At 44.2% G+C, this 23,451-nt stretch overlaps 1 protein-coding gene across 5 annotated transcripts in view; it reads right to left on the bottom strand.

Moving 5' to 3' along the window:
- Positions 1-23,451, bottom strand: part of osbpl5 (oxysterol binding protein-like 5) — a 171,355-nt gene that overhangs the window by 21,643 nt on the left and 126,261 nt on the right. For all 5 annotated transcript variants that reach the window (XM_067993733.1, XM_067993735.1, XM_067993732.1 and 2 more), the window contains 12 exons: positions 22,209-22,282; positions 19,501-19,581; positions 17,862-17,963; positions 16,166-16,369; positions 14,230-14,314; positions 10,216-10,387; positions 7,336-7,567; positions 6,484-6,668; positions 4,182-4,263; positions 1,979-2,077; positions 1,309-1,405; positions 141-239 (listed from right to left, as the gene is read on the bottom strand). In XM_067993733.1, the coding sequence (XP_067849834.1) occupies positions 141-239; positions 1,309-1,405; positions 1,979-2,077; positions 4,182-4,263; positions 6,484-6,668; positions 7,336-7,567; positions 10,216-10,387; positions 14,230-14,314; positions 16,166-16,369; positions 17,862-17,963; positions 19,501-19,581; positions 22,209-22,282 (1,512 nt within the window). The remainder of the gene's footprint in view (positions 1-140; positions 240-1,308; positions 1,406-1,978; positions 2,078-4,181; positions 4,264-6,483; positions 6,669-7,335; positions 7,568-10,215; positions 10,388-14,229; positions 14,315-16,165; positions 16,370-17,861; positions 17,964-19,500; positions 19,582-22,208; positions 22,283-23,451) is intronic.

Below are 23,451 nucleotides of genomic sequence, written 5' to 3'. Positions count from 1 at the left end.
ATGGTTGAGTTGGTATCCCAGAAGGATGAGCTCAAGTGAGCCAAAAGGCCTCCCTGATCCTATATTGTGAGCTGCATCCCAGTTTTGCACTGCAGTGTGCAATCACAAATCATAGAGGCACATACCACCTGAAGCTATACCTTTGCAGTGTGCATATGGCATGGTGATGATATAATCCTCGTGTCTGTTGATGAACCGCAGTCGTGCTTTCCCATCCAATATGGCAGATAATGAGTTACCTTCAGAAGAGAAAGAAAAAGGTTCTCAGAGAATGGAGCAACTTAAGCTTCTACCTCTAAACAGAATTTATAGTGCAGTGAAACAGTGAGCAAGCTAGCAGTCCACACTATCTGGGACACCCTTTGCCTTTATATGTCTGAGCTTCTAGAATTAAAAAAAAAATTAAAACTTTTTCTGCTCGTCCAGGTGGGATGTTAGTGGTGGGAGATAGAACACTTGCCATTTCAGGTACCCTGTCGGCGTCAAGCAGTTCCAGGTCAGGTACAGCAAGAGTTAGAGGCAGATTAAAGCTCCCTCCACACTACCCCAATGTATTTCAGCCCCAAGCTCATAAGAGCAACCCTGCTGCACTAGTGTAACTTTTTCTATTCTCTGAGTTTGCCAATTGATACTGAAATAGGGCCAGTTTGTGTTCATTACCCATAGAATCATAGAATCATAGAAGTTACAACATGGAAACAGGCCCTTTGGCCCAACATGTCCATGTCGCCCAGTTTATACCACTAAGCTAGTCCCAATTTCCTGCACTTGGCCCATATCCCTCTATACCCATCTTACCCATGTAACTGTCGATTGGGACTGCTCAAACACATTTCACACAAGGGGTAATTCCAGAATTCCATCTTCCCGGTAGGGAACCATGCTTGCAGGGAGCATGGGTTGGAGAATTGGAGCTACAGTTGTGTACCCTATCTCTGACCCATGCTCCCTTTGCATCAGGCTTTCCCACTAGCAGTGTAGAATTTCCCCTGTAATACGCTAACAGCCAGCAAATTTCCCCTGTAATACACTAACAGGGAGTAAATTTTCACCTTTCATGGGTTGGATTCAGATTCAGGTGAAAGGTCAGTGTTTTAAGGTTCTGGTAAAATATCCTGTAATTGAGAGTATGCTGTTACTCACACTCAGGATATCCATCTAATACCATCAAACACTACCACTGCAGGGAAAACGTCCCCATTACTCTGACTGGCAGACTCTTTTCTCCTTTCACCAAAGATAAATCTAGCTGCTATAAACTGCAACAATACTCTATTACAAGATTCTGATTGCTGTTAAATATCTTACCATAGAACTTGGAGCGGGCCAGGATAGAGCCGCTGATACAGAAATTGTCCTTCCTATTACTGATGTAAAAGGCAGACACCGGGGGATGATGGGATACCTGTGATGAAGCAGAATGGGCAGTCAGTCTGGAACTTTGTGACCATTTGGAAAATATTCCCTCATGGAAAGGATTCCTGCATTGATGCCTCTATCCCAACCCCTGCCCCTCCAAAGAAACTTGTGCAAGAATGTAACCTTGCATCCTTCCCCGACACTAGTGCGGACATCTCTGTTCCTCACTCAGAATCCCTTGGATATCCCTCTCCCCCTCCATCCCCCCAAGATTCCTCCCCTCACCATCACCAATGCCCACCTGACACCTTTTCAGACATTTTCACTCCCTGGAATCTACATGGCACCTTTCTTCTTCTTCTTTGACACCTGTCCAACATCTCTATTGGACAGACCCAACCCTAACACAGGCCTGGCATCCCTCTCAGACAAGGCATTATAGTGACTTAGAACAGTCAGCAATTACCCTCAAAGTCCATTCGTTTTTTGCAAGGTGCAACTCAGAATATATACAGGAGGAGCCGTACCAGGTTGGGCACAGACACATTTGGTATTTTACCCTTTACACAGCGTTCCATGGGGAAGGATGTAGTATATGCCAATTTAAAGCGAGGGTTACCTGCTCTGCAATGTAGAAGGTGCGGCTGTCGGTTTTGGGGTGGTACCAGTAGCAGCGAAAAGTCTCTCCCAGGATAGGATTATACGGTTTTTTCAGACCCTGCAGGAAACAAAAAAGACATGAAGAGAAAAGAAAAATGAAACCATCCATCAGGCCTGCCTGTGTGAGACATACTCAAAGTGGCTGTCAATCTCACGAGTTAATTTCAAAGTCAGGCTCAGCTTTGAAGGGTGAAGTCTTGGCCCTATGTAGCCCCAGAGTTTAAATCTGAAGGCCATAGCATACAAGCCGGAATGTAGCTGGTTCCTGTCCACGACCGTGTATATAGTTGAAAGGCAATGGTAACCCAGAATAAAACAGTTTAAAATGGCATCAGCTAGCTGCTCTAATTTCCTAAATTCACATTGTTCTGTGTACAGTTACAATGCAAATAGGCTTTATCAATGGCAGATTGTTTAAAAACACAATGTATTCAACTGACTAGCACTGCAGCAATGAATAGTGGCCTGCGTGCAGTAACAGGGTGTAAAGTAAACAATTTAAGCACACCTAGCAACACAACTGGTCTAGTCATTCATTGCTAGAACTGGCTCATCTATGTTAAGCACTATTGTGACTTGCTGTCCTCAGCCAAATCTTCCCAGTACTCCAGTCATCCTAGAGGGCAAGGCAAACCCACAGCTCCTTTTCTCGAAGATTAAACACCTCCTTCAAAACACTTTCATCCACCCTCACCTCCAATACCAAGTGTGAAGAGCTCATAGATTTCTTCATCTGTAGGATTGAAACCAACGGTACATCTGCCTTTGTCCACTACCTTCCCCTCCTCTCCCCCGCTGCTCTTCACCTTTCCTTGGTTTCCCATTATAAACCAGTCATCTGCAGTATCTCCTCCCTCTCCCCCATGCCTTCTCCAAGCTCATCTCTTCTACCATGAGACCCTCTTCCTGCTCCCTTGATCCCCTCCTCACTCAACATCTGACTACTCAACTACCCCTCACCACCCCAAGCATGCCAAAATGGTAAATGGCTCTCTTTGCTCATGCACTGTCCCCCTTCCTTTCAAAACCACCATCACCCTCTCCTCCAAACGTCTACCCTTAACCCATCCGTCCTCTCCAAATACTGCAACTCCCTTTCCTCTCTAAGGTCTCAAACATCTCATCTCTCCCCATCTTTACCAAAATTGTGTTTGACTCTCCAGTCCAGTTTCCTCCTGCTCACAGCACCAATACTGTTCCGGCAATGACAAATGACATCCTTTGTGATTGTGATCATGGTGCATTATTCCTTCTTGTCCTTCTCAATCTCTTCACAGCATTTAATATATACATAATTATTGCTGCATATCTCGCCTCCATTGTTCAGTTCCTTGGGACTGCCTTCACCCCATACCATCACCTCCAGAGTCCCCCCCCACTCTTTTTCATCTACCTGCTGCCTTCAGTGACATCATCCACATACATGGGATCAGCTTCCAAATGTATGCTGATGACACCCAGCTTTACCTCTCCACCACTTTACTCTACAACCACATTTATACAGTCAGACTGTCTGTGTGATATGAAATTATGGATGAGTCAAAATTTCCTCTAACTGAACATCAAGAAGAACAAAGCCATCGGTTTCAGCCCTTTCCATAAACTCTGGTCCCTTGCCACTGACTCAATCCCCTCCCCAGCGATTTGCTCAGGCTAAACTAGACTGTGTAAAACCTGGCTGAGCTTCAAATCTCTCATCCTATCCATCAAGAAGATCACTTACTTCCACCTCTGAAACATTGGCAGCCTCCGACCCCAGCCCCGCAGCTGCTGAAATTCTTAGCCAGGCTTTTATCACCTCAACGCTCATTTTCTCCAATGTCCTCCTTCCCATCTTACACAAACTCCAACATGTCAAAACCTCAGCCGCCCATCACTCCCATCCCTAGATTTTGCAAGGTCAATGCATATTTAAATGCCGACCTAGCGAAGTCTGGCAAGGCTAGTGGTGCAAATCACTGACGATCAGAGGTCCCAACCAGCTGTCGTAATGGGTGGGCGCAAACCACTTCACAGATTTCCAGGGCCAGTGTCTTTGGACACAGTGCCATCACTGTAGCCTCTTCCCCATGGGCAGCTCATCCTGGCACCCACCCCACTGCCCTCAACCTCTTTCTCCTGATACGGGCCCTCTCCACCACTCTCTCCTGGCACCACCTTACCTTTGGTTTCTTATAAAAGCCAGACAAGTACCATCGCAGCACCTGTTTCATGCGACTGTATGCATTCTCTTCCAGGGCAGCTCTGGGGGAGAAATGGAGAGGAGATATCAGAAGCTCCAACTGCAGGTTTCTGCAGACAGGACTCTACACGATCATTCATACTCTGCCAGTCCCAGGCATGTTCCCTAGGCTTGAAAAGTTCAAATCTTCAGTATTTTGAGCCACTATTTAAAAGGTTTGTGCCATCCACTGACCTTGGGCAAGTGTTATGACCACTTCAAGGATGCTGGCTGCGCTTGTAACCCAGATTTTCTCAATATTTGACATAGTGAAGTAACTGGTCCTAGGAATCTGTTGCTAAACTAACTTTTGGTGAACACCAAAAGGAATACCAGTACTGGGGAATGGATGCTTTCCATTTTGGACACCCAGTGTCAGCATTAAGCCCTCTCAGGTAAAGAATAGCACAGTTAGATGCAGATTAAGTTTCCTCCCATCAAATACCCTTAGGTCAGGTGGCAAATGTGGGTTAGATGCTCCCTCCATGCTGCCCATCAAGTACTCCCAAGCCATAGATAGCACAATTAGATGTTATATAAAGCGCCCTCTGCATTGCCTTAATGAAGCACTCCCTACTGTATCAGAATGATATTTTTTCTTTTCTCACAATGACTATTGTTTTGGTCCCTTTGAGTGAGATTGGTAACTTAGTTGCAGTAAGCATTTTAGATCCTGTATAGCAAGCAGAGTTAGGTGACTCTCATTCCAACCATGAGCTGAATTATAACCTAGATCTAACCATCTGCATACCCAGTCCTTAGGATTCTTAGATATTTATGAGGATGGAATAATTCCAAATCTCCAACACTCTCTAAGAAACATTCACAAGAACTCTGGCACCAGCAAACTTTTATTTTCTACACATAAGTGCCGATCGTTCCGCCTATACACAAAATACCTCTCTGAAAATCAGTGTTCCACTAGCTGAGTGGTCATTCATTGCTACAGAGAATCATGTAGCTCTCATCATGAAATAATGTCATACTGCTTGTTACTACACATCTGGCAGGTAGAATTCCAGCCACCTCCAAATAATTACCCACCAGGTGGCCAACCACATACTCACTTAATAATACAATGCTTTTTATGGCCAATCGGGTGAGAATTCAGTAAGTTTTCCCACAGTTACCAGTACAGAAGAATATAACAGGAAGGACCAGGAAACCACTCTCCCTTCTGCGTGAATCCTTCCAATCCTTTCTGAAAGCTTCAACTGAGGCCACATTCACCATTTTGGGGCCAGTCTGTCTCACCTAAGGCTACATTTGCTAGGTGGGACAGACTGGCCCCAAAATGGTGAATGAAAGGCTACATTTACTCGGTGGCACTCTATTGTACCCGAGGCTGCCTTCACCATGCTGGGCAGCAGCCTGTCCCATCCACGTCTGCACTCAGTGAAGTAGATGATAGCCTGTCCCACCCAAGGCCATATTCACTGTACTGGGTGGCAGCCCCTTCCACCAAAGTCTGCATTAACCAAATTACTTTGGAGGTATGCAGGGGTTGCTGAGCCACCTTCTTGTATTATTGTTAATGTTCCCTTTATCCCATTTCATTCAGTGAACACCCCCTGTATCACAGGTGTACTGTTATTAGCAACTGTAACTGTCTCAATAACATACAGCTAGAATATCATGAATTCATAATCAGCCATCCCTAATATTCCAATTAACATGCACTTTGAAGCACACCCACTCTGATCAGCAATGCGCAACACCTCTTTTAAACAAGAGGAGGTGTGCTCACACTGGTGCACAATGACTTATTGACGAATTATTCTGATTCAGATTTTGTAAGAATGCATTGTGTGAAGAACAGTGTCTCCAGCTGGGTGCCATACGTAACGGAGTATACAGCTCCTCTGCTGATGGCCTACTGCAGCCCTCCAGCCAATGGAGTGGCGCTGCGCAGCCCTGCAACCAACGCAGCAGTCCACTGCAGCTTTCCAACCTCTGAACCAGCCCGATAGAGCCATCCAGCTACCAGTTTTCCAACTTCAGGGGAGGCCCATCACTGCCCCTCATAATGTATTACATGGTTCAAAATCACATGCTTGGATGTGTTCCTTCAAGAATTCCTTAAACTATGATGAAATGAGTCCACAATGACATAATATGGGAGGCTGCAAGTGACCGCTGAGTGCAGCATCTCCTGAAGGACTTGAAAATCCACCACATCTGGGAATGTTGGTGCTGGTAAAGGACTGGAGGCAGCTTGTGTAGAGCAGAAAGAGGTCACTTACTGAGAGAGTAGGTCAGAGTGGTAGTAGTAGTCAGACAATTTGTCCAGAAACGAGCGAGGCTCCAGGATAAAGGTTGGTAGTACAACTCGGGATAGGTCCATTCCAGGTCGGAGTTGTTTTAATACTGTCCACATCAAACTCCTGTTTTCCTCAGTCACCATTTCAGTCTGAGTGGTTTCACCAATCTACAAACCGAAAAGAAAGAGATCAAGTTACTGTCGGCAACATACAGGATCTGCCTTCAGAACCATTGAGGCAAAGCTTCCCCATTGTCTCATATTCAGATAGGGCACTGCAATGGGTTCAACTCTCCTGGGTTTGGAAGAGGAAATATCAGCCATGGTTCTTGACCCTGATCACTATCCAATGACCTCTGCCTGAAGGTGCACGTGAGGACGGGATCAGGCTTAGCTGTGGTGCCTTTGCAGTTAACTAACTTGACGATAATCAATGTCTAGACTCACACATGAAGAATAGCAGCTTGGGCAAGATACCAGAGGGCACTCCGTATCCATGAAACTGTACTCCAGTAAGAGTCAGCATCTTCAGGAAAGGAGGGGAAATAATTTTTATAAATTAACTTCAAAAAGAGTACATCAAACTCTACACCCAATGTTCAAACAGCTTTCCCCACGCAATGCATCTTTCAGTTCACATACTTGCACCCTCCCTCCTTGATGCAGCGTTTGCAGTCTAAACTCACCCAAACAGGGGTGCGATCTCCAATGATTGCCACTCTGGGAATCACGTGCTCAAGAGTTTGAGTGCCCAAGGCCACGCAGTCACTAAGAAAGCAAACTCTTAAATCCCAATACTATATAATGCAGAGAGCCTCCGCTTCATAGCTCTTACTTCTCCAAAGTCCTCTGAATTGTCTGCCACATAAGTCGTCTCTGCTAAGTCCTTCCTGCTCATCTCCTGGATTTCGGACAGGTCCGTGTCACTTTCCCCACTCCTGCTGCTCTTGTCGTTCGTGTCATTCTCCAACTCCTCATGGTGGGGATTATTCTCTCGGTCTGATTTGTCGGAGGACACGTCAACGTCTTTGTACTGATCATGGTTTACAAACTCAGCATCGTTTAAACTTAAGAGTGGGAGAGAAAATAAGAGAGAAGTCTAAGAAGAACAATCAGAACCAAAGGAATTGTTAAACTACACAAATGGGTTTAAGGAAACCTTTTGAAGGAGAGAGTAGAAAATGAAGTGTTTAGGGTGGAAGAGTGTACAACTAAGGCAGTTGAAGGCTCTGCCACCAATGATGGAACAGAGGGAGGGGGAACGCACAAAAGCCCAAAAGCCACACACCTAAAGGCACGGGAAGGAACGCAAAGCTGAAGCAGGTTGCAGAGATAGGTTGGACAAGGCCATGGAGAACCTTGTAGATGAAGGCAAGGATTTTAAAATTTGATCCATTGGGAACGGGGAGCTAGTGTTGATCAGTGAGGATGGTGTGATGGGCGAGTGTGGCTTTGTGCAGAATATAGGTGGCACGGTTTTTGATGAATGGGAATCTTGGAGGGTGAAGGATAAGAGGCTAGCAAGAGGATTATGGAGAAATCAAGTCTAGAGATGACAAAAATGTGGATAGGGTTTTAGTGGCGGGGTGAGGGTAGGTGCAGAGGCTGGTAATACTATACGAGGTAGTGGATAGAACATGGGATGTGAGCTCAGTTCTGGGTTGAATGAGGCTCTGAAGTTGCGCACAGCCTGGTTCAGCCTCAGCCAGTGCCCAGGGAGGAGGATGGAGTCTGTGGCAAAGGAGTAGAGTTTTGGTGGGGGACAAAAACGATGATTTCAGAATTCCCAATGTTCAACTGCAATAAGTTCTAGCTTGATTTCAGACAATGAGTTTGACAGTGCAGAGGTGGTTATGGGTTCAAAGGATGTTCAATTATAGAACCACAGAATTGTACAGCACAGAATGAAGTCATTCGTCCCATCGTGCCTTTGTTAGAGTAATCCAAAACTAATTCCACTGCCATGCTCTCAGTGGCAGAATTAATGTTGTCAGCATACATGACTGTGGATGATGTCACCAAGGGATTGCACGTGAATGAGAAAGATGGAAGCGTGGTAAACTTTGGAGATGTGGGGACAGGAGTAGGAGCCACTGCTGGAGATGCACTGGCTCTGTAGGACAGGTAGGAACAGAACCATGCCAGGACAGCCCCATGGACAACAGAGGAGAAGTAGTGTAACAGGAAGGTGTCTTTGACCATGCCAAACACCAAGGAGAGTCAAGAAGGGCACTCCAGAGCTGCAATCACACACGATATCGTTCGTGAATTTGACTGAAGCTGTCTCATTGCTGTAAGCAGGATAGAAACCAGATGGAAGGATCTGAACATGGACTTGGAGAAGTAGGCAAGGAGCTAGGAAGCTACATATTAAAGGAGGTTGGAGACAGGGTAGTAGTGGTAGAGGACGAACAGGTCAAGGGTATGCTTTCTGAGGAAGGCAATGATGATGGTTTTGAAAAAGAGACGGACATTGCCTGAGCAAAGGGAGCCATTTATGATGTTAGCAAACTCGGGGCCAGGAAAGGTAGTTGAGTGGTCAGAAATTGGTTGGGGAATGGAATGAGGAAGAGTTGCACTTGATGAGGGAAAGATGCAGAATGACTAGGGATCAAGGCTAGGGTGATCAGGGACATGGGAGTGGAGGTGACTTCATGGATGGTCTCAATCTTGGAGATAAAGAAATCCATGAGCTCCTTACACTTGAAGTTAGAACTGATACTGTTCATTTTCCTCCTGGACACACTGCAGCCCTCTGAGTTGAACAGTGATTTTAGAAACTTGATATCTTGGCTTCCTCCATTTTCCTGCCAGTTTCTCCCATTCACATTTTATACTGTTCCATTCCTTTCTGGAATTGTTCTGTTAAACTTTTATCTTTTTATTGCCTTTTTTACAGTACGACATTTGAGTGTTTAAGTAATTTTGTAATTAATCAGAAGTGAGGGCCTCACATTGCCACTTCACACTTGGACTAAATAACCCTGCGGGTAGGTTTCAGAAGGACCTCTTCATCCCACCCAGGACCCATAGCGTGCAATGAGCGCTTTGTATGCAGATTGTATCTATTGTTCTCACTTTGCCTCTTCACACACAGTATTCAGTCCTCTGCAGCTCCCATAATGGGCTCTCATTTTATGTGAGGTCACTGGGCCACACATGATGATGTTGAGACTCCCCAGCTACATTGTCCAGACTCCCCCACCAATTGTATCCCATAGTCTACTGCACCGACCAGTCGTGCTGTAATGTCCAGTGCAAACCACACATGCAGTGCATTAACTGTACCCGCTACTGCCCAACTCATTTCTCTGGTCATACCTACATTGCCCAGCCCACTTCCTTATCCGTAGCCTATACTGATCACCAGGTTTTAAGGAGCATCTTAAAGGAGAAGAGAGATATAGACCAGGGAATATACATCAATGATACATGCAGGAATATGAATCAGGAAATAAACCAGGCATTTTCGAGTACGTGTCAGGAATACACTGAGGAATATAGATCCAACATAAAACTGGAAGTATACATCAAGAATACAGCCAAGAAGTTGTACATCTGGTCCTGCCATACCTCAGACTGTGATCATTAAGTGGATTCTCAGGTCAGTGCTAGGGCCTCCTGCCCCATCTATTAGCCTAGATATATATGCAAAACATCCAGCTTGAGGCGCTGAGAGATAGATCTATAGATTACAGTATGTTTGTGCACCTACTGGAAGAGCTCCTGATGGATGGGACTGAAGCCTCGTAGCAGACTATACAGTCCTGGGTGAGTCGTATCCATCGAGTAGTTCAGATCACCATCCTTCCCGTCCTTAACTGTGCTGCGCTTGAGAAGACTCGAACACCGCAGAGCTAATTCCAGAGCATCCATCCAACATCGACCTAAGGAGAGTCAAAAAAAAAGTCAGGAACAAACAACAACTTGCATTTATATAGTGCCTGTAACGTAGTAAAATGTCCCAAGGAGCTTCAGAGGTGTGTTATCAATCAAAATTTGACACCGAGCCACATAAGGAGATATTAGGACAGGTGGACCAAAAGCTTGGTCAAAGAGGTAGGTTTTAACGAGCGTCTTAAAGGAGGAGAGAGATACAGACCGGGGAATATACATCAATGATACATGCAGGAATATGAATCAGGAAATAAACCAGGCATTTTCGAGTACGTGTCAGGAATACACTGAGGAATATAGATCCAACATAAAACTCGAAGTATACATCAAGAATACAGCCAAGTTGTATGTCTACAGTATACCTTTCTATACTGAATACAGAGGTCAGTCAAAACCAACACTGAGAGCTGAGCCTGTTAAACGGCAGCAGTGCCATGAGGAATTGTTTGAAGAAATCTCCGTTTGTGAGTGAGAACAGTAGTTATTTTTGTCATGATGACATGATGTGTTTTGTATTTTGACAATTTATATCGACGTGTGTGGTATGTAAACAAATGAATAAAATGTCACTTTTGTCATGAGGACAGTGACACTTCAAACACAAAAATATTTTCTTTTTCCCTTATTTTCTGTTTCCTTTTCTCCCTGACTCTTCCTCAGGTACAGTTCCATAGGAACTGGCCATTCCTCATGTGTGAGCTGGGTTAGTAAGTGTTGGCAGGCCGTTCGCCCATCTAGGATATTATAGCTGAGGCCAATCCTGTCCTTACCAAACGTCTACACATGTGCAGTTTACAGCAGTGGTACCTGGATAGTGATCAGGAACCGGGAATTGGCTGATTTGCCCGTCACAGCTCAGCTGCTCTGGGGTTCTGATGTTCATATCGCACCTTCATACTTGTATCAAATTCCACTCTCCACTGTTTTAACAAAAGCATCAATAGCGATGGAAAAGGACATGGACCGCTCTGAAGTAAAAATACTCAATTGGAGGAGGGCCAATTTCAATGGGATGAGAACTGATCTGGCCGAGGTAATTGGAATCAAAGATTGGCCGGCAAAACTGTAATTGAACAGTGGGCGGCCTTTAAGGAGGAGATGGTTCGGGTATAGCCTAGGCACATTCCCACAAGGCAAAAAGGTAGGGCAACTAAAGCCAGAGCTCCCTGGATGACAAAGGAGATAGTGAGTAAGATGAAATTGAAAAATGGGGTGCATGACAGATGTCAGATTGACAACGCAAGTGAGAACCAGGCAGAATATGGAAAGTTCAGAGGGGAAGTGAAAAAGGAAATAAGAGGGGCGAAGAGAGAGCATGAGAATAGACTGGCCGCCAATGAAAAAGGGAATCCAAAAGTCTTTTACAGGCATATGAAGGGGTAGTAAGAGGAGGGGTGGGGCCGATTAGGGACCATAAAGGAGATCTACTCATGGAGGCAGAGGGGATGGCCGAGGCACTAAATAAGTACTTTGCATCTGTCTTTACCAAGGAAGAAGATGTTGCCAGATTCTCAATGAAGGAAGATATAGTTGAGATACTGGATGGACTAAAAATTGATAAAGGAGAGGTACTAGAAAGGCTAGCTGTACTTAAAGTAGATAAGTCACCTGGTCCGAATGGGATGCATCCTAGATTGCTGAGGGAAGTAAGGGTGGAAATTGCGGAGGTGCTGGCCATAATCTTCCAAAAATCCATAGATACGGGAATGGTGCCAGAGGATTGGGGAATTGCAAATGTTACACCCTTGTTCGAAAAAGGGTGTAAGGATAAACCCAGCAACTATAGGTCAGTCAGTTTGACCTCAGTGGTGGGGAAACTTTAAGAAACAATAATCCGGGCCAGAATTAACGGTCACTTGGACAAGTGTGGATTGATTAGGGAAAGCCAGCACGGATTTTGTTAAAGGCAAATAGTGTTTAACTAACATGATAGAGTTTTTTGATGAGGTAACAGAGAGGGTAGATGAGGGCAATGCAGTTGATGTGGTGTATATGGATTTTCAAAAGGCATTTGATAAAGTGCCGCGCAACAGGGTTATCATCAAGATTGCGGCCCACGGAATAAAAGAGGCAGTAGCAACATGGATACAAAATTGGCTAAGTGACAGGAAACAGAGAGTAGTGGTGAATGGTTGTTTCTCGGACTGGAGGGAGGTGTACAGTGGTGTTCCCCAGGGGTCGGTACTAGGACCACTGCTTTTCTTGATATATATTAATGACTTGGACTTGGGTGTACAGGCCACAATTTCAAAATTTGCAGATGACACAAAACTCGGAAGGGTAGTAAACAGTGAGGAGGATAGTGATAGACTTCAAGAGGACATAGACAGATTGGTGGCATGGGTGGACATGTGGCAGATAAAATTTAATGCAGAAAAATGCAAAGTGATACATTTTGGTAGGAAGAACGAGGAGAGGCAATATAAACCAGAGGGCACAACTCTAAAAGGGGTATTGGAACAGAGAGATCTGGCGGTATATGTGCACAAATCGTTGCAGGACAGATTGAGAAAGTGGTGAAAAAAGCAAACAGGATCCTGGGCTTTATAAATAGAGGAATAGAGTACAAAAGTATGGAAGTTATGATGAACCTTTATAATACACTGGTTCGGCCACAACTGGAGTATTGCGTCCAGTTCTGAGCACCACACTTTAGGAAAGATGTGAAGGCCTTAGAAAGGGTGCAGAAGAGATTTACGAGAATGATTCCAGGGATGAGGAACTTTAGTTACGTGGATAGACTGGAGAAGCTGAGGTTGTTCTCCTTGGAACAGAGACTTTTGCAAGGAGATTTGATAGAGGTATTCAAAATCATGAAGGGTCTAGACAGAGTAGACAGAGAGAAACTGTTCCCTTTGGCGGAAGGATCAAGAACCAGAGGACATAGATTTAAGGTGATTGGCAAAAGAACCAAAGGTGACATGAGGAAAAACTTTTTTTTTAAAAAAACACAGCAAGTGGTTAGGATCTGGAATGCACTGCCTGAGGGGGTGGAGGAGGCAGATTCAATCATGGCCTTCAAAAGGGAACTGGATAAGTACTTGAAAGGAAAAAATTTGCAGGCTATGGGGAAAAGGCAGGGGAGTGGGACTAGCTGGATTGCTTTGCATCGAGCCGGCGCGGACTCGATGGGCCAAATGGCCTCCTTCCGTGCTGTAACCTTTCTATGATTCTATTTCTATGATTCTATTTAAAATAAAAAGGTTATCTCCTCTGTTATATAGTGAACAGTAATATCAGTCACTGTAGTTTGTACCTTATGACTCAGTTCAACATGGGTTATTGCATTTACCCATTAGGCTATCGGGGAGCCGAAAAATAAGGAATTAATTCCTATTTTGTGCAGTATTACATGAAACAGTGAACATTGCCAAGAGATGGTGGGGGGTGGGGGGTGGGTAAGAGAAACAGAGAATTTCTCTGGTCACTATTTGCTGCAACATTGTAAGCATATTCTTTTTGACTGTATTTGTAGTGTCACTACATATAGTGAGTGACCACAGCAGTTCTTCCCCTTATTGTTGTATGTGTTAGGGCTAGGGAGGAGGATAATGCTCATTTTGTAAAGGTTTGCCCTGAAGATGATTAATGATGCGACTTCTTAGTGTTAAAAGCCCACCTCTTACTGAATGCAATCCCAGTTTTTTTCAGTTACAGTACATAGCTGTGGAGGAACCTTCACCAGACCATCTGATGCTATGGTTCATGGGTATGAAGCTTATCTTCCTCCAAGTGTAAACTGTAATTCTCTTCATTTCCACCATCCCCCATTGTGTACCCTCTAAATTCATTCTCACCAGCTCACAGACAAACATCTGAGACATAAACTTACCATTCGACTCAGAGGCAGCTCTGAAGATCAGGTAACTACTAGGCAGAGGCTGTGTTATCGATCCCACATTCTCACCTTTTGGACCCTGGAAGAGACAAGGCCTAAAGTTAATGTAAAGATGAGTGACTTTGAGGAAGGGGGTTGGGTGACATTGTGTAGTAAGTTGTTCACAAATATCTTTTGTCTCTGTTGGCACTAACTTTTCCTTTGGGATGAGAAGGTTATGGGCTAAAGCCTCTCTGACACCTTATATAGTGTTAGTTGCATGACTTTCCTTGGAGATGTAGCCCTTCTGAGGAGGTCTCATTAGTCTGTTGAATTGATGGCGCTTATTTTAAAAAGCAAGCAGAATCCTGTTAATCAGGAGATGTTTCTTTTGGACCTTAAGATGAGATGTAGAATTTCAGTGTGGCGATCTCCAGAGAAAGTCATATGCGCACACGCCGCATGCAGGTCCAATAGGCACTCATGTGGGGACAGGCTTTACTCTGACTTCGAGACAGTTCTGCTCTGGGGCTGAAGTGAGATGATTCATGTTGTGCAGTCTGGTTGAACTTCCATTCTGGCACATGAAGCTAAAACCTTTTACTGTGGGTTTATTTTAGAGCACAATCACTGGTGACAGCCTTGGCTTTGGTGGCAGTACAGTAAAGTGAAGGAGATGGCAGTGTTGCCTCAGGTGGAACCGAGCCCCAGCTAACGCATTGTTTTTCCATAGCTATCTGAGGAAGCAGCAGTGCTGGATCAGCAATGTAAACAACTGCCACCATTTTCTTTCCAGCCATGGACATCTAGCCTGTTCATCCAGGCCATTGATGTGGTTTCCCCATCATTGGCCTGTTCAGATCTTCCCCAGGCAGCAAAAAAGTTCCGGTGCTGGAAGTGAAAGTCTGAATTAATGATCTTTCTGAAAACTGGGAACATATGGTTGTTTCTCTGTTGCCACTGGTGATGTTGAATCTGCCTCACAATGTAAACAGGACAGATTCCACAGCTCTCACAGCCAAGACTATTCCAGAACCATTACAACATAAATAGCAAAATAACACTGTTGTGCCCAGTGCTGTTCCATGGCGTGAATCTAATCCTCAAGTGAACTAAAAATAGATAAGTCGTGATGTGTGAGCCTCAATGCATCATGCCAATTAGACTGCAGTGCTTCAGACTAGTAGGATGTCACACTTTGAGGCACCCATGCCCAGATTGTGAGGGCTGAACTTCAGGTTAGGGTGTGTATAAAGTTCCAGCCCACAATCACATGAGGTCTAGCACAGGTCATGCAATACAGCCATGTTTCAACTTCAGAGGCTTTTCCAACAGCACCAAACTGAAGGGAAGTGGAATCATAGAATTTTATAGCACGGAATGAGGCTATTCGCCCCAGTGCACCTGTACCATCTTTCCGAAAGTGCTCTCCACTTAGTCCTATTCTCCTGCGTTTTCCCATACCCTTTTAAAATGTTCTTTTTCAGATATTTATCCATTTCCCTCTGCCTCCACCACTGTTCCTGGTGGGGTATTCTGTGCCCTATTTATTCCCTCTAGCCAACCATGGAAGATGATTTTCCCTATATACTTTATTAAAACCCCTTATAAAGGTTGGTGAAGTGATGACTTGACCCCTGCACAATTCACTGATAGGACTCAACATCATCATCTTCCACCTTTCTGCTTTAGGACTGCAATATCACCCAAGTGAGTGTCTGCATGAATTGTGCCAATATTTGTTTATTTTCCTTTCTCTTGCAACAGTAAGAGAATGCTGTGGAGCCAGGTTTACTCTAGCATCCAAAGTGGGTGGTGAATCTATAGGCTTTATAGATTTTTGGAGGGAGATAACTAGTTTTTTGGGTACTAGGCTATCCACTCCTTTGTACTTTCTCTTTCAAGGGAGACCTTCATTGTCTAGGTCTGGGGCACACTGGACACACATTACCTTCACTGCCCAGATGGATTGATCCAACGGATGAAATAGTTTGAAACAGAAGCCATCCTTTTTGGAGGGTCTTTCGATGAGCTCACAGGTGTTGAGAAGGATGGTCCCCACCCACTGGCCATTGTTAGGTGTTTTGTAAATTAGCAGAACACCAGGTTTGAGCACGCACCAGAGTTTGGTCCAGCTTTTCAGAGTACCTCGGATCTGCAACAGAGATTGTGAGTCAGGGCTCTTCAATCAGTACAAAGAAACTGAGACTATAAAACATTGAACAACATTCATTGAACAAAACAATGTTCTGGACTCTTAACTGTGTAGAAGCAGAGGGAGCAGCCTTTGTGTAGTAGCCAAGGGGGCATTGATGCAAGAACAATTACAGTGAAAACAAATTTGGCTCTGTCTACACCTGGTTATTTAGCTCAGATATAATTAATGGCGATCTTCCTTGTTCAGGCCCTGAAATAAAATGGAGCTCACGCCAGTATCCTGCCCGTATTTAATCACAACTTCCGTTATGGTCCACATTCCTATAGGCTTGGCCCATTTATACCAGGGGCCCTTCTCTGACCAGCAGGCAGGAAAAATGGTCACTAGTTCCTTGACCACATCTCCCCTTCATACATTAATTGGGTTGCTGTACTATGCAGCAACTTTCCCTTTACCTGCCTTGGGCCCTGCAGGAGTATAAGCAGAAGGAATTGCAATATAAAATAGAATCAAATCATAACAAAACATTACTGCATGCATGCTACCACAGTGGGTACATGACATGGAGGTGGCAGAAGAGACACATGGTAAAATAGTTGGCTGTTGGCTAAGGTGAATCTGAACAACTGTTGTCAGTTGAAGTTATTGAGGTGGGTTTGGTAACTGTTAGTTAAGTTGGTTGAAGCGGTCTCAGCAAGAAAAGAAAGAAAGAACAAACATACATTTATATAGCGCCTTTCATGCCCTCAGGACCTCCCAAAGCACTTCACAGCCAATGAAGTACTTTTGAAGTGTAGTCACTGTTGTAATATAGGATATCCATAATTTAGGTTGGTTGCCACTTGAGACTTACATCGAAACTACAGTACAGAAACAGACCATTCGGCCCAACTGGTCTATGCCGTCGTTTACGCTCCACACAAGCCTCCTCCCTCCCTACTTCATCTAACCCTATCAGGATACCCTTCTATTCCTTTCTCCCTCATGTGGTTATCTAGCTTCCCCTTAAATGCATCTATGCTATTTGCATCGACCACTCCTTGTCTTAGCGCGTTCCATGTTCTTACCACTCTTTGGGTAAAGAAGGTTTCTCCTGAATTCCCTATTTGATTTATTAGTGACTATTTCATATAGATGACCTCTAGTTTTGGACTCCCCCACAAGTGTGAACATTTTCTCTACATCTACCCTATCAAACCCTATTATCTTAAAGGCTTCTATCAGGTCACCCCTCAGCCTTCTCTTTTCTAGAGAAAGGAGTCCCAGCCTGTTCAGCCTTTCCTAATAAGGATATCCTCTCAGATCTGGGGTCTGAGTGCTCACTGTTTGAGTTAGGTGTGTACAAATTGTTAAGCTAGGTTTGAAAACCAATGGTTTGGATGACTATGGATATAACTGGCTGAGGTGGGTCTCAGTATCCATTGTTTGGATTGGCTGTCAGTTGACATTGTTGAGATGGGTTTGAACACCAACAGCTTGGGTGACCTACCTTTAGCCAATCCTCCATCACCACCACAGAGGGGTCCTTTAAAGCGCTGAACATCTCTTTGCTGGCCCTCTTCTTCTCCTGTCTGTAATTTTTCTTCTGAACCTATTTAAAATATAGAATCCACTCCTGATGATTTAAACAGTTAATCTCAAAAAAGACTTTGGAATAACTCAACAGTGAGAGGTACTGAGAAACATTCCACCTGAATACTGGAAAGGAGATTGAAGAAACATATCGAGGGATTCGTTCAGAATATTCCATCAATAAAAATACAACCACGTTGTTTGAAATGTTACCACTGTTACTCAACTGGCTAAAGAAAGCACTTGCGTAATCAGCAATTGAGATGAATGACTGGTTAATATGCTTTTGGTCGAGGGAAAAATGTTGGTCCGGACACAGGTACAACTCTCATCTTTGAATAGTGCCATGGAATATTTTATGCCCATCTGTACAGGCAGACATTGGTTTAACATCTCATCTGAAAAATAGCACATCCAATAATGTAGCATTTCCTCAGTATTGTACTGAACTGTCAGCCTAGATTATGTGATCAAGTCCTGGAGAGGGGCTTGAACCTATAACCTTCTGACTCAGAAGTGAGTGTTACAACTGAATCAAGTTGAAGCTGGCACTGGATAAATGATGACTAGGATTTAAAAATAATGATCAGCATTGGGTGGCAAAATGGAAAAGAAAAAACATCGTGAGTGAGACTTTTTTTTCGTGAATGAAGCTGCACAGTTAGCATAGCCATGGAAGCCCATCATATCCAAGCCCAACTCCATCCTCAGCCAATGTCTATTTATGTGAACTTCTGGTTGAGCACCTGGGATGAAGAGATGGAGCTTATCAGAAAGTGTTACAGTGAGGAGCACAGGGTATTTCAGACAATATTACAGTGAGAGGTTTGAGGTATCTGGGAGCAGTACAGTGGGAAGTGCAGAGTATACTGGAATGTTAAAATGAAGAGGCTGCATCGGAAAACAAGGATGTAATATATTTTGGAGTGTGTTTTGCTGAGGAATGTGGGGCATATCGGAGTTAAATAGATTACACAGAAACTGGCCATTCAGCCCAACTAGTCCCTGTTTGTGTTTATTACATGAGCAGTAGTCCTAATCACATGTGCCTGCCCTGTTCCCATATCACTTTACCCCCTTTTCCTTCAACCACCTATCTAACCTACTTTTAAAAGTTGACAAGGTTTCTACTTCAATCACTAACTCCAGTGGTGCATCCCACAGCCTCACAACTCTCAGTATTACAGGGTGTACAGGGAGATGCTCTGAAGGGGGATCATAGGTTTCTATGAAAGGATGAGCTAAATAAGCTGAAAGGCCTTTCTCGTCTGCACTTACCTATGTGTTAACAGAGAATGGTACAATAAGGAATGTGCAGTATTTCAGGACATGTTACAATGAGGGGCATGGGGACATGGAAACTCATTATAACTTTGAGAGATCAGCCTGCTGCTGAATCTAATAATATGCTTTAGTTGGGGAGTTGATGCTGTCAGATCAGCTGATTAGTTCGATGCAAAAAGAAATCAAGGATTGCACCTCAAAGGCTAGGGGACAGTGAGGGATATTAAGAAGGACTGCCTTTTGCTGCTGTATTGTCACCTGGAGACACATACCTTCAGGGATTCTTTCTTGGTGAGTTTGGAGCTGGGGGACACACAGTCTTTGACGCAGCCATTGTACAACTTGGAATCAGACTGAAAGAGAAATGAGGGAGACTAGGTCAGCACTGCTTCACCACACTAGGAACCTGGACATTACAGCTAAGCCCAATCAGAGCCAATTTTCTGCCTTGGTTGGGAATGACAAGCTTATAAAGAAAACAACTGTGTTTCTTTCCCTCCCTTCTCCTGTTAGTGGGGTACAGTTCCAGAGGTGTCTGCAAGCCTTTGGTACCTCACCCATTCTTCATGTCTGAACCTAGACAGTGACCGCTGGCAAGCTTTTTGACAACAGAGCATCATAGATAAGCCGACATCCACACTTGCCTCGATTGCAATTAAGTGTATGAACCCTGGCTGTTCACCTTCCTAGTGCAGAGGTGGTGAGGCTCATTGTGGTCCCTTTCACTGCCACTCAATCTGATTCAGCACGAACCAGGGATCAAGCCCAGGACTTTACTGCTCTGTATGAATGAGTACCACACCTGGTGCCTTTGTTCAATGAAGCATTGATTAACTTTTACATTTTAGTTTCAGATTTATATTTTCACTGGAACACCACAACTTGCTAAATGGTTTGCTCTCATCTCTAAACCGAAAGCAAAATACCACGGATGCTGGGAATCTGAAATAAAAACAGAAAATGCTGGAAATACTCAGCAAGTCAGGCAACATCTGTGGAGAAAGAAGCAGCATTACTGTTTCAGGTCGACGACCTCTCATCAGAACTGGAAGAAGTTGAAGATTAAACAGTTTTTAAGCAAGTACAGAGACTGGGGAAGGGGTGGGGAGGGGGTGAAGAAGGAGATGGGAGGAAACAACAAAAGGAAAGGTTTCTGATAGGGCAGGTGTTTTTAAATTACAAAAAGGATGATGGTGCAAGGCAAGGAGGATGGTAATGGGACAAGTAAAGAAACAAAAGATGGGTCTAGAGGAGCTGTAAATGGCAACAGCAGAACCATTACCAGCACCTGCTGTCAGAAAAAATGGGATCAGTGGTTCTGATCTGAAGTTACTGAAATCAATGTTGAGTCAGGAAGGTTGTAAAGTGTCTAAACGAAAGATAAGGTGTTGTTCCTCGAGCTTCCATTGAGTTTCATTGGAACAGTGTAGGAGGCCAAGATCAGAGTGGGAGTAGAACAGAAAATTAAAATGGCAGGCGACGGGAAGCTCAGGGTCACTCTTATGGACTGAGTGGAGGTGTTCAGCAAAGCGATCACCAAATTTGCGTTTGGTCTCCCCAATGTGGAGGAGACCGCATTGTGAGCAGCGAATACAGTATATTAAATTGAAAGAAGTACAAGTAAATCACTGTTTCACCTGGAAGGAGTGTTTGGGGTCCTGGACAGTGGGAAGGGAGGAGGTGAAAGGGCAGGTGTTAAATCTCCTGCGCTCACACGGGAAGGTGCCGTGGGAAGGGGAGCGGGTGTTGGGGGTGATGGAAGAAGACCCTGAGCTTCCGGTCACCTGCCGTTTTAATTTGCTGTCCCATTCCCACTCTGACCTCTCGTCCTCGGCCTCCTACACTGTTCCAATGAAGCTCAATGAAAGCTCGAGGAACAGCACCTCATCTTTCAATTAGGCCCTTTACAACCTTCTGTACTCAACGCTGATTTCAATAACTTCATGTCATAGCCACTGCTTCCATTTTTTTCTGACAGCGGGTGCTGGTAATGGTTCTGCTGTCGCCATTTACAGCTCCTCTGGACCCATTTTTTGTTTCTTTACTTGTCCCATTACCTTGCCTTGCATCATCATCCCTTTTGTCATTTAATCACTCCTGCCCTCCACCCTATCTCCTCCCCACCATCCCCTGGCTTAAAAACAGTTTAATCTTCAACTTCTTCCAGTTCTAACGCAAGGTCTTCAACTGGAAACGTTAACTCTGTTTCTTTCTTCACAGATGCTGCCTGACTTGCTGAGTATTTCCAGCATTTTCTGTTTTTGTCCGCTGTAATCTCTAATGATCATCGGCTCCATGCTATGTATGTAATGGGTTTAAAACAAATCAGACCAAAAACAGAGATTAATTATGGATGAAACAGGGCTTGATTTTCCTGATGAGAAAGACTGGATTTGTTTTTGTAAAATAGAAATTCAGGCTCTAATCATTATCTTAATATCCTTTAGTCAGGGGTGTTACTCCCTCTGATGCCAGCACAAGCATTTTCTTCTTGATATCACTGGCCTCCAAGTTTCATTTATTGTTGCCATTTCCTCCTCCATGCCTGAGGGGAAGTAAAGAAGCAGGGAGGGAGAAACAGAGTGGGTCTAAAACTGCAGGGGGGGGGGGAAGAATGAAGTGGGCACAAGCCTGCAGGGAGGGAGGGATTGATTTAGCCTTTACTCAGCAGTGCTGGCTGGCACTGGCTAAACTGACATTTTGTAAAGGACTTCTGAGATGTGGAAGTGAACTGCAATAGACACAGCAATCTCAAGTCTATGAAAAATTTTTGTGCAGCCGATGCTGGTCTGGTCAGACCTTAGGGGCCTCAAATGAGAAGTATGCGAGAGAGATTAATTTGGGACAAGTCCAGAAATTGTGATTTTCTGCTCTCCAGTGCGCTGCGTGGAACCTCAGTCATACCCGTGCTTGTTGGGAGCTGTGGGTTGTTCTCACTCATGGTGTAGGTCAGTGGTGGGCAGAAGTGACACGTGCCTACCTTACTGCTAGAGATAGGTGTTGAAGTGACTTCATCGGTGAGAGCTGAAAATCCATTCGTTTCCATTTCATTACCTGTAGCAAGTGAGAAAAAAAGACAGAAGAGAAGCCATTAACCTGTATGCAGGAGAGTGGATTAGGAACTGCCTTTCGCCAACTGGATGCAGAACGGCCACGTTCTGACAGGATGCAGGAGGGCTAGTAGCACCTTACCCAATGCTGATTCAGTGCGGGAGGTTTAGTAATGCACAACCAGGCCAGACTGTTTAGACAAGTTAAGAATGTACAAGTGTAACATTGCACTGTGCTGTGTGAAGTAAATGCTAAGTTTGTAAGAAACAAAGCATCATATTCCTGCCTCAACAAAAATCGGAAGAATGCCTGCTTCTCTCCATAATTAATGGCCCGCTAACAAACATTGTAATGAGTGATTTCTGGAAGAATGATTTTGTTAGTGGGTGGTTAATTAAGTAAAATGGACGTATTTTTCATGAAAGCCAATTTCACATTGGCTGAGAGATATTTCAAAGCGAACTTTTGCAATTAGTTATTGTTTAGCCCCGTTAATCTCCAGAATTGGCCTTGCATTCACACAGTCACCTTTGTGACAATGTCATCTGCTTAAGTAAACAGCTTTTTCCTCACTCAATTGCATCCAAATCTCTATCCAAACCAGGCTATGAGGAGGTGGTCTGACTTGCCCTAAAAGAATTATACAGTCAGGACACTAAAACCTGCTATAAGAAATTTGAAAAGCCCGCCAATATATTTGTAAATCAAGAAGTGGATTTAGCAAATAATGTCGCTTCAGGACAAAAATATAAAAAACTCCTTATATTCGTTGTTACTCCACATTTCCCGCACTGATTTTACCGGCGGAGATATTAAAACAACAGTATGGTCTAAGAACTGTGGAACTAAAAACACCATGCAGAGTGACACATTTATATAATGAACAAAACTGGCTACAGAACATGAGCGCCAGAATCACCAGTATACTGTGGCTGGTCAGATTCTGGACTTACAAAACATGGTATATGTATCAGCAATCGTTATGGAGAATGGTCTGCATGTGGTGGGTGAGGCATTTAGTGATGTGAGTACATTATAGAGACATAAGAAAGCAGGAAAAAAGAAAATGCATCTCACCAATCTTGCTCCTATTCACGGTCACGTCTATTACCACAATTGTGGTGGAACGAAGATAATTCGCACCGCCGAGTTCAGGGCGCGCGCGGCGCCGG

This window comes from Heptranchias perlo, chromosome 12 (assembly GCF_035084215.1).
Source record: "Heptranchias perlo isolate sHepPer1 chromosome 12, sHepPer1.hap1, whole genome shotgun sequence".
NCBI lineage: Eukaryota > Metazoa > Chordata > Chondrichthyes > Hexanchiformes > Hexanchidae > Heptranchias > Heptranchias perlo.
This window is presented reverse-complemented; position numbering and strand designations above follow the sequence as displayed.